This window comes from Cheilinus undulatus, linkage group 1, assembly GCF_018320785.1.
Source record: "Cheilinus undulatus linkage group 1, ASM1832078v1, whole genome shotgun sequence".
Classification (NCBI taxonomy): Eukaryota; Metazoa; Chordata; class Actinopteri; order Labriformes; family Labridae; genus Cheilinus; species Cheilinus undulatus.
The window spans coordinates 39,725,489-39,743,422 of record NC_054865.1 but is presented as its reverse complement, the minus strand read 5'-3'; the positions used below and the strand labels follow the sequence as shown (position 1 = coordinate 39,743,422).

Genomic DNA, 17,934 nt, shown 5'->3' with positions numbered 1-17,934 from the left:
CACATGATTTTCAGTTATTAATATATTTCTATATTGGTAGTTATTAATTTACACTTACTGCTGTTATTTATATTTAGTGGTGTGGCTATCCCTTCCACAAGCCTATGTGGAAAGCACACATTCCTTCCTTTCCTGTGCCTACAAAGAAAGCCTGAGGCAGGAAAAGAAGCAGCAAAAAAACAGAACAGAGCAGGCATCAGTGACAACAGAATGACACAGGGACAGCGCAGGAATGTGACGTAATGTGAAGTTATAAGACAGCACACACCAGGCAGCAGCTGCATGCTCTCCAGACATGCTGTCCTAAAGAGAGAGACTGATAGAGATGGCAGGATTTTTCTAGAGAGATGGCGAGAGACCCACTGTATATGAGAGCTTGTTTGGTGCAGCACTGAAAGGCATCCAAAATTACGCAGGGAGATGGCATAATTCATGGCACATACAGGAATGTCACGGGGATTCAGATAGTGTACGGACACACAGAAGAACAACTGTAGGGGCTCATACGAGTTCAAAAGTTTCTCCTCACTGGGCTCTGTATAATTAACGTTGCCTACTGATCCATGGTCAGGTGAAATAACCCCAGGGTCAGATCGGATATATAAATCGGATTATATTTTCCAGCCTTAACAACAATACTTGTGTGTGCTGAGTCATCAACACGTATAAATTCATCAACAGTGCACACTCTGTGCGATGCCGTCGGCGTGTGACGTATCTGTGCTCAGGCCTGGATCTGTTGAGCGGTGTAAGTGGGGCCAAAGGGGGGAATGGGGAGGGGGGATCAAATGGCTTTAGCCCGGTACAAGTACAGATTGCCTAGTGTGAGTGCACCCTAAGTTAGATGCAGAATAAAGGAGGAGCTGGGGTGGAGGAGGGTTGCTAAAAGTGGCATGCAGAGGAAGCAGCAAATCAAAGCCAGGCTGTAGCAGTTTAAATATGGCAGTATGAGTGCGATTAGCTAAAAGTGCAAGTCAGTTAGCCATCAGCTGATGATGGCTTATGTGAGATCAGCTGATCTCAATTTTAATGGCAGTGCGCAATTCTTTGGCCTGAATGAACTATATACTGTATTCTTATGTGTATGACTGAATAAAGTATGAGGATTTATTTGTGTGTATGCCTTCAAACTACTGTATCATCTAGAATGTAAGTCTTACCAGCATATAGGATGTGGCCCACTCTAAAGTAAATAATAGGTATAAAGGTGGGTCCTATACACTAAATTTTATGGTAGATTAAAGCATTCATAGAGGATACTGACAATAGAAATACTCAAAGATTTTTGGTCACCTTTAAATTCAATCCTGCCTCAGATGATAAATCCCTAAAATGTGGGTAATAAATTATCCTCTATGCCCTTTAAAGTGTTGATATGGCTACAGCTGCAGCACCTAACTCTGACCTCTCACTCACCCACCTCCATTCATCTGCCCAACCTTAACTACAGCACCTGCTTGACCTCATCACAGTGTCACGCACTCACACACCCACACATATTTCCCTGGTCGGCCCCAGCTGTGGACGCTCCACCTGTAATAACCCAAAAGGACACCATCCTGTTCCGTCTTTTCTCCTCTGCGCTCCTTCCCTCCTCTGTCCATTTTTTTCTCCCCCTTTGTCTCTCTCCACTCATCCATACTGACCCATTTCCTCGGCTCGTCATCCCCCGGCCCAGCTGAGCCCCTCGTCCCACATACTGTACCCATCCTCCCCCACACCTGTCCCCCAGACACCTACGTCTGTGTGTGGCTGTGAATGTGTATGTGTGGAGGGTGTGTATCTGGAGGATGAGGTGGTGGGACTTTAAACAATCACTCATGCACTGCACTACGACTCCAACACAAACACACACCTTATTTCAACAAAGTTTCTTAACCTACACCATGATGTGAGTTATGCTCATTTATGCTGTTTTTGTGTTGCTTTTATGCCTGTATTGGAAAGTGGAATGAGAGAGTGTGGAAAGACATGCAGTAATGTGCCAAGGGTCAAGTTGAGTCAGGGCAGCCCACTTCAAGGACTAAAGCCTCTGTACATGGGGTCCAATGGAACTGTTATTTTTAAACATGGAAATGTGTGCATTTTGTTTAAAGATGTAATGAAGTTGTAGATTTCAAATCTATTTGTGTTGAAGAAAATTTCAAACTAAACACCAACACATTAATAGCTGCATTTATTTTTTTCAATAAATCCATCAATATCCCGACATGCTTTTAAGAAATACTTCAAAACTCTGTGTATCATGACACTTTGTATTTAACTGTCTTTTAGGAGACACTGCGGTCTATAAAGACGGTGTGTATTGGATCATGGGGCGCACCAGTGTTGATATCATCAAGAGTGGCGGCTACAAGATCAGTGCCCTTGAGGTGGAGCGTCACCTTCTCGCTCATCCAGACATCACAGGTGAGAATTCTGCACAGGTTCAGACTAAGTAGAAGAGCATTCACTGGATGCTAAATTAAGCTACTATCATTACAAGGTTTCCAAGAACTTGAGGGAATTCACTTAAATTTAAGGGCAATACCTAGTAGAGTAGTTTTAGTAATTTGGAGGCCTAAAGGAAAACATCAATATGAGGCCCTTCTCTACTTTCCTGAAAAAGTACTAGTGAGTGACAAGTTAACACAGCTATAGATCTACAGGACATAACTACATCTGAAAAATAGATACCTATATGCAAGATTTGTAACTGTTTCAAGAATCTCAGGATACGATTATATGTTTATAGCTTTACTAAGCTTCTGAAACCTTCATTGTCCACCACTGAAAACAGCTGTAGGTCTTTGGTGATATATATATTGACCAATACACCTTGTGATGTGTTGTGAGAGGGAAGTGCCATTGTGAAAGCTTTTTTAAGAGTCTTTTGGCCCGGCTGGATCTGCTCCTTGCATCTTTGTGAAACTTTTCGGGCTGATGATTTTCCAAGTGGCTTTTCATTTTACTCGTATTCCCCATCAGGTGTGTCACCACAGTCTGGCTGTGTCTGCACATTGTTTCTTTTTTGTCCATCACTCTTTATTGTTTCTTGACACTGGGAAACCAAAATGCTTCCACATGTCAGCATGCAAAGCTAGCATCCCCCATCCAAGATGACACTGAGACGTTTCTGTCACCGCAATGTACATCTGTACATCTCTACTAAATACCCAACAGAGCTTGCTCACCAGCTCTTAGAAGAGCATCATAACAACAATACATCAAAATATTTCAAAATGTCAAGACCAGATGTAACACTTACAAAAAGTACATGATCACCATTGGTGGGATATACGATCTTCTTCCTAAAATCCTTATTATTTATTTATTATGTGCTATTTGATCACACAGTAATCCACCAATTTATAGTTTCAAAATGTCTGTCCGATCTACTTGTTATGAAGACATTTTGGGGGTTTTGAGGGGCTTTGATTTTGCTGTTGGGGACAGGGGGGCTCCCCAGAGACTTCTTTAACAAGCAAATCTATTTCTATAGTTGCCTTATTCACTGAATATGATTTTAGACATGAAACTCATACTTTGCACATCTTTATGTACTGTATCTCTAGGTCCCTTAGAGCACGATGTCCCTGGCAATTGCCTACCTATGCCTAAAGGATAAAGGAAAAACAAAAGACAAATCCACATTCTTTTTATACCTTACAGTCCTCAAATTAAAGATAGTGCAATGGAGCAGTGATCAAAAATACAGAGACAAAAGAGGTTTTTATGACTAAAGATGGATATTCAGCCATCCCCTTGAATCAATTGATCATTTAGGAAAATACTCAGAAAATAAAGGTTATAACCTGCCTTTTTCAGTCACTTGCAACCAATTTGTGTACTAATGCAAACTCCCAATTTATATTCAACAACACGTATGCTTGTGTAAATCTTGTTCTTGCAGATGTAGCTGTCATTGGGGCCCCAGATGCCATCTGGGGTCAGAAAGTCACTGCAGTGGTTCAGCTGAAGAACGGCCGGAGCATGACTCTGCCAGAGCTGAAGATCTGGGCAAGGTACAGAGACTTTTATCCTGAAAATCTTCTCTTTTTAGACACTTCCTGTTGGTTAAGAGGAAGTTACGCTGTTAATGTGGGTACACTTGTTTTAAGGGTTAACAGTTTGATTACAGCTTTTATTGGTATTAGGCATGCTATCATTTTTCAACCTTGTATAACAGACTTCATGGTTTACTTTTTTGTTTTGAGAGAGTACCTTTTGTTGGCTGCAGTGAAAAGTTAACAGTGTTTGAAAACTTTTCTTAATTTTGAATCTTTAATTCTTGAATCTTTGCAGTTGTAGATGACCAACAGCAGGGACTTTTAGATGCATAATTTAGAGCAATTTCTTAACCAAAAAAAGAAATCACTAAAGTGGCACAATCCCAACTTTGCAAAGGAGTGTGGTTATGCTGATTCAAGGCCAGAACTTCCCCAGCTCTTTGTCAGTCATGTTGAAAACAAATGAAGGCTCCTAATTCAAACTCTGCAGCCCTCAAAGCAGTTCGGCTCACATTTCCCCAGTGACTGGACCTGAGGACCTCAGATCAATAGGAAGGGATGTGAGAGAAAGAGAGGCCAGAGACAGACTAATGAGGGGAGCTGGAGGAAAGACAAGACATGAAAAAGAGGAATATGGGAAGGAAACAAATTATTGTTATGGAGGGCTTTGTCTCGGGTGATATCATTTTTTTTTCTTCTCTTCTCCAAATGTCAGAACATTTTGCTTTGACAGACAGACAGTCGTGACATACATAATTTTGACAGGGTTTGCTTCAGAAAAATTGCAAACCCTCCTTTTTTTTATTGTATCCCTCTTCTTTTCTTTGCTCTTGAGAGAGAATTTGCTCATCGCATTAGTCCACCTCTCCTACCATCTGGTTTTCACTACTTTTCTTCAGCCCAGCACTATCATTTATTCACATCTTTGTATTCTGTGAGTGCAGTCTGTGTTTGAATGTTTGAGTGTGTCAGAGCTGTGGGCTCCATATGGTATGGGGGCGTTAGATCCTACTGTTGTGGCCTGCTGGTCCAGCATGGTGGATTACCACTGCAGCCTGCGACCTGGGTTAACACACACTTGAACACACATAAATACACAAACACAACACACACACAGTGTTTGCAGCCAGGGGTGCTGCCAGCAGACAGGCAGTGCCAGCACACAGCCCACTGCCGAGGCCGGGTTGCAGGGGAGAGGGAGATAAAATGAGACATAAACAAGTAGATGGATGCTCACTCTTCAGTGCCCTGGCTTCAGCTGTCAGTCTGAATCTCGATCACACCCTCTGCACACCGCACCGCCTGCAACACACATGCTCGTGCACACTCAAACACACACTCTGCCCCAGAGAAATTGGTGACACAAGCAAGGCCCATTAGAGAGATGTGTATGTACGCACATATACTCACTCACACTTTACTCACTGACGGAGAGACGGAGACATCTGCTGAAAGGAGAGTTTGATGGCGGCAGTATGAGTCATTATGCTCACTCACAACCACGCGGGAACACACACACTGAGACACAAACAAACAAACTAGGTTAGAAGATAATAGAAGAGCTTCAGGCTTCAAGACTTGACGTAACAACCATGCACTCCAAACTGAAAAAATAAAACACTTTTAATTATCACAGCCTTCTGTTTTTCTTTTATTATTTGTTTTTTTTTCATCTCACTGTGATTATATTGTTTTGTATGAAGGGAATAGTCTGTGTCTGGAAGGCAAATTGTGGGTACTGGAGAGGAGAGCTGCAGCGTGAATGAAGGACATTTCTTTCCTTATCTCCACGACTCTGCCACAGGGCTAGCCTTTGTTTTGCAATTGTTTTCTGTTTTGTTTTCCCTTTTTTGTTGCCACATATGTATGAGTGTTCCCTTCCATGTGTTGCGTGTGCCCTTGCGCATGCCTGTCTGACTCGAGTCTGTGTTTATCTCCCTCTCTGCAGTAAATGGTCTTTAGTGTATTAACATCAGTGTTTATTGCAGGGAGCACATGGCGCCTTACACCATCCCTACAGGCCTGCTGCTGGTGGAGGAGATGCCAAGGAATCAGATGGGCAAGGTCAACAAGAAGGACCTCTTGCGACACTTTTACCCATGACTGGACTGACTTCAAAAGCTATGACGACAAGCTGACTCCTGGTTAAAGGACTGAAGCTGTATGCCACTCTGAACGTGATCCTCAGATGAGACAACGATTAGACACAGAGGGAAGCTCAAAGCAGTGGTTGAGCCCTCATGGAAATGACTGAACTTGTGAGGTAATTTGCTCAACACTGCTACTGGGCTAATTCTATTACACTGAGTGGATTTTTTGCTAAGTGAGGTTTATCAGTTGATGTGTAGGAGGCAAACTGCAGCTGACTTTATCTATAGAAGTATCAAAATGATCCAAAATCTTATTAATATTGTGGGTAAGATTTGAATGAAAAATCTTGGTACATACAGTGCTTAACAAATTTATTAGACCATCCAGCATCATGAAGTGCTTTAATGCAGACTCTTTCATTTTCAGTGAGCTCTCCACGTTTTACCATTTTGAACAGGAATGAGGAATTTCAAACTGAATTCACCCAAATTTGAGCCGGCTCACTGGACTTCTCCGAGAAGTCAGAAATTAATCAAGCATAACATTCAAGCACTAAAACTCATTTTTCTGTTCAGGAATGCAAGTAAATAACTATCATATGACATATTAATCAAGAAATAATAATGTGCTTTACTATTTTTTCAGTTTTATTGTAAATCAGTAAATTTGAAAATTCATGGATAACAATAATAATTATATTTCAACATTAAAAATATAATTTTGGTTAAAGAGCTTCTACATATCGGTGTATTAACCATTGCGGAAACATAAAAAATGAAAAAATGATTTGGTAATTACCAATGCTCTTAATTTAGGGCAGCTGTGGCATAAACCTTACTTTGGTTAGGGTTAGGGTGGTCTAATAAATTTGTTAAGCACTGTACATTTGCATGAAATTTAAAGTACTTGAAATCAGGGATGGGCATTTCAAGCCAATATGGTCACTATATAAGAAAAATCACACAGGAGCAATTCTTTACTGGTTCAGCATCAGAACCCACCACCTCCTTAATGACAAATCTTGACCCATTTTTCTTAATTTTTTCAATCATAACCAAATGTTTGTAATGAAAATGGGGTAGTTTGGACTTGAGATGGGTCAGAAAAAAGATAAGAAGAAATTTCCTTTCAAATAAAAGGGCATCATAGGCTTTTTGCCTCACATTTCTTTACGGGCACACTTCTGTGACCCACTGAAAATGACTTCCTGACCCACTTTTGGGTCCTGGCCCACCAGTTTAGAACCAAGGATTTAAAGTGTACCAGCAAAGTCTCTTAATTTCCCTCTTGTTTGGAAAATCTTGTGTTTCTGAATGTGGTAAGCATTCTTTTCCTTTTTTATTGAATATAGTTAGAAAACAGCTTCAGATACTCAATAACCATCATCAGGTAATCATACATTACAGACAGCAGATGTAAAAAACAATGAAAGAAAAAATATATTTTCAAACAATCAAAATTTTTTTATCAGTTTGGGCTGTCAACATAAATACATTAATCATGATTAATGTCTTAAAGTAGTGCAAAGATTTTTTTTAAATTGCAATTAATCCCATGCTTTATTGTCTGTTTCAACTCACATTTCAGCCACTGAAGTGTCTCCCTACAACCACAGTGATGTAAAATAAGCAGGAATGCAGAGATACTGATACCAGTATTCTGAATCAGTGCTGATACCAAGCCTAAGTACTCTAATTTCTTACTCATTAAACATTATAGATAGTGTATTTGGTTTCATCTCAAAGCCTGATATTAGCCCCTCATTAGCCCCTCACTGTGTACGTATTTACAAAGCTGGAGCCATGTTTGCAGTTTGGAGATATTTTTACATAAATGAGGATGTAAAAAGTAAAGGAGAATTAAATTTATGCACTGATAACTTGTTAAGCAGAGAGATGAAGAACATCTTATGAAAGCTCGGTATCGGTGAGTACCCATCTGTAAGGACTTGTACTAGTTCTTGGTTTAGGAAATTTGATATGACCACCTCAGTGGATAAGTCAAAAAGTTATTTACATCTTGTGATATAAAGCATTTATCTTTACTGTTGCCTTATTTCATTTTTTAATCCATAGCAAGGACCTTTCAGCGGTCAAGTCCATGTCTTATTCTTAGATCTACCCAGAGTTCTTTATTGTCTTGCAAAATAAGAGCAGGTTAGTATCCAGTTACCTTCAGTTTAAGATAGTACAACACTTTTAGAAGGAAAAACATATTTAAATGCAAAACAGTGGAATTTCAAAATGTGACAAAGGTGTTTATCGGGATTAAAAAATGTAATAATTTAGCAGCCCTGTTATAAATGAATGAGTATTTTCAATTCTCACAGTTTCTACCAATCAATAGTGTGCAACCTATGAAAGATGATCTGTGGCTTTGTCATTGCAGTGGTGTCTGGGTTTCGTATGCTGCATTTGTGAGTTTTAAGCAGAATGAAGATTACAGTTTTTACATCTTAAACATGTCTGCATGCTCAAATGAGTCTGAATGCATAGTGTACAGTATGCAAACATGTGACTTATGCGAGTGCTCTTGAATGAACAGTCCCCCTGATATAAATTGCTCAAACAAAATCAAGGAGATGCTCAAAGCTGCAGTAAAATGTGAGTACAGATGGTATCACCACTCTTGTAAGCTAAAACATAAGTATAAAATACTTGACAAACACTTGTAATTGACTTTTTACTTTGAAATGTGTTGATTTGTTTCATATTAGCTGTAAGGAGTTAGAATTTAGACTGAAATATATACAATGAGAAGTCACACTTAAGTTAATTTGGATAATAATAGACTTTCACAAAGTCAGCCGTGTGTTGCCAAATGAGAGGGTGAGAAGGTGCTCGATGAAATTACATTTCTTTAATGGGACGTTGAAAAATACTGTGAAACAAACCCTTCTGTTAGGAAGTGCTTAGATGTACTGGGGAATATATGTGGTTGTTTGGTGTGATTGGGCTAACCTGTGGCAATCATTGGAGGCTGAGTGATGAAAACTGAATGAAGAATGTGGTTAACCAACAGAAAACAAGAAACATGTCTGTTGGTAGGAGAGGAGCAAGGATGAACTTTGAAATGTGAGTGAACATTGTTTATAGTAGGTCCTTAGTACTTTTTGTACAAATAGACTTGAAATAATAAATAATGTTTGTCTGAAAATTAAAACCTTTTATTGAATATAAATGAGAAAGAGTTTTGGAGTTTTTTTTAACCAGCAACCATGTTGTTAAACTTGTTATCTCTCTCTATGGGTGTACTTGTCTGTGCAGCTGCAGTTACACAGGTGTGATGAGAGCCTGAAGGCGGATTCTCCAGCAACGCGCAACAGCACAGCTGGACGCCCCACACTCCATCTGACTAACCCTCTCACTCTTCTCACCTCTCATCCTTTCTCATCTCCTTTTCTCCACTACTTCGCCTCCTCTGTCTTCATCACGAGTCAAAACAGATTGCAGAAACTCCAAGACCGGCTTGACTCTGAGCCTTTTTTTTGAATGAGCTTTGGCATGCTGCCAGAACGGGCAGAGCGCGTGAAGAGATGAAAGAAAAGGCACAGAGAGGAGAAAAATATAATAGAAAGCAGGACTGTCAGGGAGATTGGAGCCTTAACAAGATCTGGCTAGAGAGAGATGATAAAGGAGAAGTTTGTGACGGAAATGAAGATGTAGAAAAAGTCAGCGGGAGGAGTTTTGAACAAGTGATATGCAAAAGATTTGGAGATAAAGTAGAAGCGAAATAGAGAAGGAAGCAGTAAAATACAGTGGAGATAAACAGTCGTGATGAACAGCCAGAGAACTGTGGATGGAAAGACACACAAGTGCAATCCCAAGCTGATAGAACCTCCTGTCCACACACACTTACACACACTCGTCCGCCCACAGTCACCAGAGACCTGATTAAGAGAGCAGAGCTATCGATCTGTGGGCTGGCAGGCCAGGATGGATGAGCAGGCAGGGCTGCAGGAGCACCAGAGGACAGCTTCAGTGCCCCCAAACCCCCCACCCCACCCAACCACCCACGCCAGAGCTGGGAGTCGGCCAGGGCCACGGGCAGCAAGGCCGGGGCTGCCACACTGAGGCTGCAGCGAGCAGTGAAGAGTCAAAATCAGAACAGAAGAGCAGAGAAGTGGAATACTGGAGCAGATAGTCTGGTAATGTAGGTACGTTTCTCCAAGGGGGACTCTCAGGACAGCCTCCAGTGCCTCTTTGGTGCACATAAAGGGGGGTCGGGTAAGCTGGTGGATATTCCCAAGACTCCAGCTTGATGGAGTATTCATGCCCTTGAACTATATCCACCTCCCTCTCACACTCTCAAAATCACACACAGGTTCATACACTCTCTGGTTGTGTTTGCTGGAGCATGGTGGAAGAGGTTGTCTGCAGATGGCTGCTTATTGGGCCCCAGGGTCCTGCAGGGTTGGTTATGAGGGACACCAGTGAGTTTGTTTATGTGTGGAGACACATGGAGTTCAGGTAGAATGACAAATGTTTCTGAACAGATGATAACAGAGTCCACATTGTCTTATTTTTCTTCACTGTTTCTGCTTTGTCACAGCATACCTTTAATGAAAGCCTGAATGTGAGATGATGTTTAATTTAGCTTCCTCTTAAGGCAATGGACACAGAAGGTTCCAACAAGAACCAGCTGGCATCACAGACTTACAAAGAATTGCATTTCAGAGTTGTTTTTTATTACATGGAGCTCACTGATTGAATTCAAGTTCATTCAATCAGCTATTCATTTTCTCTACCCACTTTGCAGAATCAAATCCCAGCATGCATCTGATTTGAGGAAACTTTTATGCAGAGAGACCTAGGGTGATCAAAAGTCTGCATAGACAGAACACGGGGCATAAGGATAGGAACAGGTCTGCATATGTCACTTGTGATGCCACCTCTGTTTTGGTTCAGGAGGTAAAACAAGATGTTTGCTGTAGTCACATTGTTCACATTACTGTACATTAAACAAGGGTATTATTAGGAGATATTCTTTAAATAATGTAAATAGTAGAGATCCAGTATTACAATAGATGTGGAATTGCCATTACCCTGTACCTTTCCAATTTTTTACAGTGTTGCAAAGTCCCTTTCCACTTCAGCCTCATGATTTTGACCATTTTTCAACATACCTGCTAATATTTCGGCCATAATAACTTACCCATATCTCTGGGTAAAAGTGTTTTTGTGTCTTGTTCTTTCAGCTTAACTTTATGAAACTGAAAAAGAGCCATGTACCACCCAGTAACACTTTGTGTCACCTCATATTTTGATATCATTTTAAAGCTAATTTATGATAAAAGGATTTTTACTTAAATTTCAAAATCCTTCTCCATCACTCGGCTTCGCTCTTCTTGGCTTCACAAAACAACTGTTTTTTGTTTTTTGTTTTTTAGTTTGTTTTTTTGTAAGCGATGCATTAAGGGTGCAAGATGGCACTCATGGGCAACAGCATTAGAGAACTGGGACTCCCCTGTGATCTTTCAACCCTTAGCACAAACAGATGGCACAAGGGCTGAATTGTGGATATTAGGGCTGCTGATGTGTTTTAATGGCATATTACTGCATAGAGGTATTATCAGTTATGTAAGGTCTGAAGAAGGAAACAAAATTCCTCAGATTGGTAGGGTGAAGTCTAAGACCCCAAATGAACTGATGAGAGGGTGTGGCTGCAGACCGTGCATGTCTGACAGCTACTCTCACAGACCATTCATCTAAGATGCCTTATATTTCTGCTTGGGAAGTGCATTATTATTCTGGTACAACATATTTCCAGTTTTATTTGTTTATTTTTTTTATTCAACTTTGTTCATAAAATAGATCTAGCAGTTATATTTAGGAAACAGCCACATTGCAAACATTACAGACTAAGCAACATTTCATTAATAAAACTGTCAGAAGTCTAATCCGAAATAAAATTATATATAGACCCATTTTAAAGGTAGTTACAAGAGCAGTAACTCACTTTGGCTCTGTTAGCTTTAGCTAAAGCTAACATAGTCATGCTAGCTATGTAATTAACACAACTACATAAGCCAATGTAGCTAATTTAGCCTTAGCAACATCAGATTTAGCAAAGCTAACATAGATAACTTAGACATAGCTGCTTTCTTGGCTTAGTTTTAGAAACATGAGCTTTAGCAAACATAGCTAAAGTTTACGTAGCGACACAGAAAATGTAGACACTTAGCATACATAAATGCTTTGGGAGTTTAGCTTTAGTTACATAGCTGTGTTAGCTATATAGCTACATTGTCTACGTAGCTTATGCAGCTAACAGAGGTACATAAGCTACTGTACGTTTGCTGCTTCAGAATGTTGTCACAGCTGACAGGCTTGTTTCCTGTAAGCAGACTCAGCTTTACTAAACATTTTTTAATGTTTTGGGCTTTTAACTTATATCTTTTGGTAACCTGTTACCTTAACCCTTACCCTTAGAAAGTCTTAGAGTGTATTTCAGTCCTGAGGTATTTGTAAAGTCTCAGATGGACAGTCCGCAGCCAGGCTGTCTTGCATTTGTTTGCAGTGTTTTTACATGAGATTTCTATATTTATTAGGGTTTTTCTCTGTTACATTGCTGTGCCATGGATGAACAGCATTTAATGTTTTTATGTATGGAAATACATAAGGAAAATGTCAAATAGAGCAACTCTTCAAAAACCTGCAGATTGACATTACTCACTGTCAATATGAAGACAGAGCTACGAGCTAGTTAGCCCAGCATAGCTATAAGGAAGCACAGGGAAACAGCTAGCATAGCATCTTGAAATTAATGTAACAGAGATTTCAGAAAGTTTTGGTCATATATAGTTTATTGAATTTTTATCTGTAAAGTGCCAATTCATTGAAAAACATTCTCTCAAGACACTCACCAAAGTTGGCAGGTTTGGTCGTACTCTTTGTCTTTGTTATCATTTACAAAGACTCAACATTAATCCACCATGAACACAGCACTACGCAGCATTTAACAAAGTAACAGTGGCAAGGGAAACTGCCCTTTAACAAGCAGAAATCTTGACCCAGACTCATGTTGCTCAGAGCCCCAACACAGCTGTCTGCTGAAGCTGTGTTGGGGCTCTGAAGTAGAGAGGGATGAGAGATAAGAATGAAGACAAACAATCAGAGCAACAACAATTGATATAACTGGTTTATGTGTATCCTGGCCATAATTCCATCTTAATCTGATTTTCTTCAATGGTTAAGCAGATGTGAAGTATTTGCAGAAGTAGAATAACTGTGTGTTAATACTGAGCATTCTAATAAAAGCAATAACAGTTGAGATGATAATGAAATAGAAAGGACTAATGTAGTGTGCATTAACCTCTGTAAAATACCAACATGTTCATGTAGTGATTTTTTTGCCATTTCACTGTATGTCTAGTTTAACTGCTACTGAGCTATCTGTCTCTAGTCTAAAACTTCAAATATTCTTCAAAGGCAGGGGATGTGCATTATTCTTGGGAAATGTGCTTTTTTAAGGTAAACTGAAGTTTTTTAATGTATGTAAGTCTAAATGGGGCCTATGGAAAATTCTTTAAACACTGGTAAGCTGGCTGCAAGTCTTAGTCAAAGTATGGACTAAGATTTTAAAATGTAGCCAAGACCTCAGAAAAGTCTGATGTATTAACATTTGCTATACAAACTACTGTGCAGCCAAGTCACTGGAGTTCAGTACTGTGTTAATATCTCCTCTGAGTGTTTGCATTTGCCTGCCCAGCATTTCTAACTAATCTTTTGTTGCTTTTTCTCAACAGATCCTGCTCAGATTGAAAGTCGTCCATTGCCAGTGATTCAAGAAGAGAAAAAAGTTCCTTCTTGTCTGGGATTGCTGAAGATCAGGTTAGACAAGAGTGATAAAGCACAGCATTCTTACATTATTCCTGCTATATGTCACAGATATAAACAGAAAAGCAGACTACAATTACACAGTCAAATATCCACATTTGCACACTTTTGACAGTCATAAAAGGCTCTGGGCCTGTAGCTCCTTGATCAAGATGACAGGCTTTAAGGATGCAAGTTGGTAGAGAGAGGAGTGATGTGAGGATGACAGGCATGGCTCTCTGGCCCCAGGGACAGCCTGAGTATACAAAACACACATACAAACACACACATCAGTGAATCCAGAACCCCAGCAGGTCTGTGTGGGTGCGTAACCGATGCTTGTAGTGGCAGGTTGTTGTTTACATGGAGCTCATGTTTATTCTGAAGCTGCTTACACCTCACTGGCTCAGCCTCAGGCTTCGTTCCTGTGAAACTCCCGCTGACTCGCTCTCTGCTTTCTCTTTGCCTTTTTCTCTGCTGACCTTTTTCCCTCTTTCTCTGTCTATCACTCCCCCCTTTTTTTATTTCTTTTCCGTTACCTCTGTGCTTTATGTTAATAATGTATGCCTTCTTGTCTGCTGATGTTCTGCTGCATATTTTTGAAATGTAAGTGATGACAATTCAAGGTTCAATGCATATTTTTAAGTTATTGAACGGCTGCTGCAGTATCTAAGAATATTTAGTAAGTTACCTTCAGTTTAACTTTAAGGTATTGAACTGCATTAAAGATGGAGGTTTGGTATTTTTTACTATAGCTACTTTTTACATTTAGAGTTGAATTGTAAAACACGGTTAAGCCATACAAGAGGCATCTTGTGTTTAATTCTAATTCAAGTATTTTTTCAAATTCAAGTCAAATTCCTGGGACACAGCCAAACATTCCTGCACAGGCCTGGCTTGCAATCTCCCCTCCAGTCCATCCCAAAGGTGCTTGATGGAGTTGATGTCAGGGTTCTGTGCAGGTCAGTCAAGTTCTTCCACACCAAACTCATCAAACCATGACTTTATAGTCCTTGCTTTGTGTATTGGAGCACTGTCATACTGGAACACAAAAGGTCCTTCCCTAACCTGTTGCCACAAAGTTGAAAGCATAGCATTGTCAACAATGCCTTGGTATGCTAAAGCATTAAGACTGGCCTTCACTGAAGACTGGGGGCCGAGCCCAAACTCTGGAGTCACAACATCTGGTCTACACCACTGACTGTGGTATGGGAGACTGGGGGTTCAAATCCCAGTCAGTGTGGGCCTTAACGCCAGGAATACCTGTCCCAGATGTACATCGCTTTGGATAAAAGCGTAAATTGTCAACTGAAAAACAGCCCCATACCATTATCCCTCCTTCACCAACTTCTCAGCTGGCACAGTGTAATCAGGCAGGTAACATTCTCCCGGCATCTGCTAAACCCAGGCTTACCCATCTGACTGCCTAACAGAGAAGCGTGTTTCATCACTCCACCGAATATGTGATGTGAGGCTTGCATGCAGCTGCCCACTATGGAAAAAACATTCCATGAAGCTCCAGCCGCACAGTTTTTGTGCTTACTTTAATGCCAGTTGGGGTTCTTAACTCTTCAGCTATGGAATCAGCAGAGAGTTGACTACTTTTATGTTCCATGCTCTTTAGCAGTCATTGACCCCGCTCTTTGATTTGATTTCCACTTCATGAATGAGTTGCTGTTGTTCCTAAATGCTTCCACTTTCTAATAATATCACTTACAGTTGACTTTGGAATATCCAGCAGGGAAGAGGTTGCACAAACTTTCTTATTGCAAAGGTGGGACCCATCACAGTACCACACTTGAAATCAGTGAACTCTTCAGAACGACACATTCTGTATCACAAATGTTTACAAATGGAGACTTCATGGCTAGGTGCTTGACTTTATACATCTTTGGGTCTGCTTGAAACTCCTGAATTCAGTAATTAACAGGTGTGGCCAAATACTTTTGTCCATATAGTGTATTTTACTTTACACTTAACTTCTTTAATAGGTTACTTTTTAGTTTGTAAATATAATTGTTATTCATTTTTATTGATTAAACACCAGCAACTGAATACCATCACTGAAAAACTTGTATTATACACATGTGGTCATACTATACATTAAGACAAAGTGACAGTGCGTAACCGTTTAAAACTAGTAATCGAGGAGAACAGATGGACAAGCAGTCAGGTTGCACCTCAAGTCCCACCTGTGGCTCCTTTGCTGCATGTCATTCCTTACTCACTCATCCCTGTTTCCTGCTCTATCTCATGTCCTCTATTATAAAGGCATAAAAAGCCAAAAAATAAATCTTGAAACTAATACTAAAATGTAGTATTATAACCCTAAAGCAGATTCATATAAAACATCTTTGTGAGAACTTTTTGGATTTTTTTTTTTTTTACTTTTCATTTCATCTAAAAAATAAAAGCATATATACATGAAGGCAAAGCACAGAGCCACAGCAGCATAGTTTATGAAAAGATTCATTGTGATAATAAGTAGTGGACTATTTTTGTAGGTCTACTGCTGTTTTAATGTGTTACTCCTTCCACCCTGTCTGTGTCTTTGCAGTTGAACACTGCTAAACTTTTTAAACGTATTTGTTTAAGAAAAGAAAAATAGAATCAATAGCGAATTATCATGTCCTAGCTCTCATAACTCGGCCCACTCAACAATGGAGAGAGACAAGGTCATGAGAGAATAAATAGCAGGCAGACTAGCTAATGATCTATCATTCTGGACAAGCGGCTGCACCCGAGAGCGGGCCGCCTGACAAGATCATTAATAAAAGCTGCTGGGAGAGTGATCGATCGGCTTGATGGATGATCAGAGCCACAAATACTATAAAACACCTGGATGTCAAGCCTCGTCTCTCTGTGAAGAGAGGGGAGGGAGGGGAGGGGATGTTAAAAAAAAAAAGTCCAAATCCCATCAGAGAATTCAGAGAGGATCAAACCCTGATGCTCAGCCTCTGCACTGCTCTCTGAATGAAATCATTACTACAGCTCAGTGTTTGATTTCGTGCATGTGTCTGTGTATAGCTGTGCTGTTTATGGCTGCGTTTGATGTGGCCGGTGTGTGTTGTCGTCTACAGGAGCTCAGTGTGAGAGCATCAGGGGTAATTTGGGATAGATCAAGGAGTCAGCGGGTGTCGTGCTGTACAGGCTGCTGCAGCCGTCCACCGTGCTGTAATGGGAGGTATTTATTATTGACGTGCTCCCCTCACACCATTACCGAGCTCTGTGGTGGTAATCTGTGTCTCTACTGGGTATATCTCCATTCCCTCCCTCTCCTCTCCAGCTCTATCTGTACTATCTGCCACACTGTTACAGTGTCTCTTTTGTCATCTACACACATACACCTTACTCAGCAGTTCATCTCGATTCCTAATCTTTTCAGCTAGAGAGAGAGAATGAGTTCAGAAGGAGTGTAGTCTCCTTGCATGGCTGCGTGTATCAATATCTGTACATTGATCTGGCCTCGCCTCTCCTCCTCCATTCGTCCAGATATAGATTGGTTTTCCCAGCAGGTATCTGTGCCCAGAATCTGACTGATGGGCGGAGTGTGTGAGGGAGGGGGTATTGAACTGGGGTGTCCCACATGCCACTAGACACTGTGTTAGACCGCTGAGCAAAAATACAGGGAGGAGGGAAGGGTGAGGGAGAGGTTGATGTGGCAATTTATGTACATTTAACAGATACTGGGAGGTTTAATGACAGCTGTATTGGCCTATAAATCAATGCAATGATTACTCTATTTTAAACCTAACCTTAAAGCACTGCAGTGGTTAAAGATTAATCAAGTAGTCTTGATTGATACACTTAAATGTCATCAAAATATCAAGAATTTACATACAATTCTACCAAATAAAAGTGTCATTCTTCCTATTCTGTCTAGAGAAAAAAAGCTGTAAACTGTTTCAGCCCTGTCTGCATAAAACCCTACACATTGAAGTTTTTAAAGCTGAGATGTGTGAGTACATATTCTTGTAGACAACAGTAACAGCTGTGATAAATACCCCAAAAAATGCATACGATTTTAGAGTTAAGTC

At 40.3% G+C, this 17,934-nt stretch overlaps 1 protein-coding gene across 1 annotated transcript in view; it reads left to right on the top strand.

Moving 5' to 3' along the window:
* acsf3 (acyl-CoA synthetase family member 3) overlaps positions 1–6,539 on the top strand; it is a 48,347-nt gene extending 41,808 nt beyond the window's left edge. The window contains exons 8-10 of the mRNA XM_041789253.1: positions 2,275–2,409; positions 3,893–4,004; positions 5,978–6,539. Coding sequence (XP_041645187.1) covers positions 2,275–2,409; positions 3,893–4,004; positions 5,978–6,092 — 362 coding nt within the window. The 3' untranslated portion in view covers positions 6,093–6,539. The remainder of the gene's footprint in view (positions 1–2,274; positions 2,410–3,892; positions 4,005–5,977) is intronic.
* Positions 6,540–17,934: the final 11,395 nt, after the last annotated feature.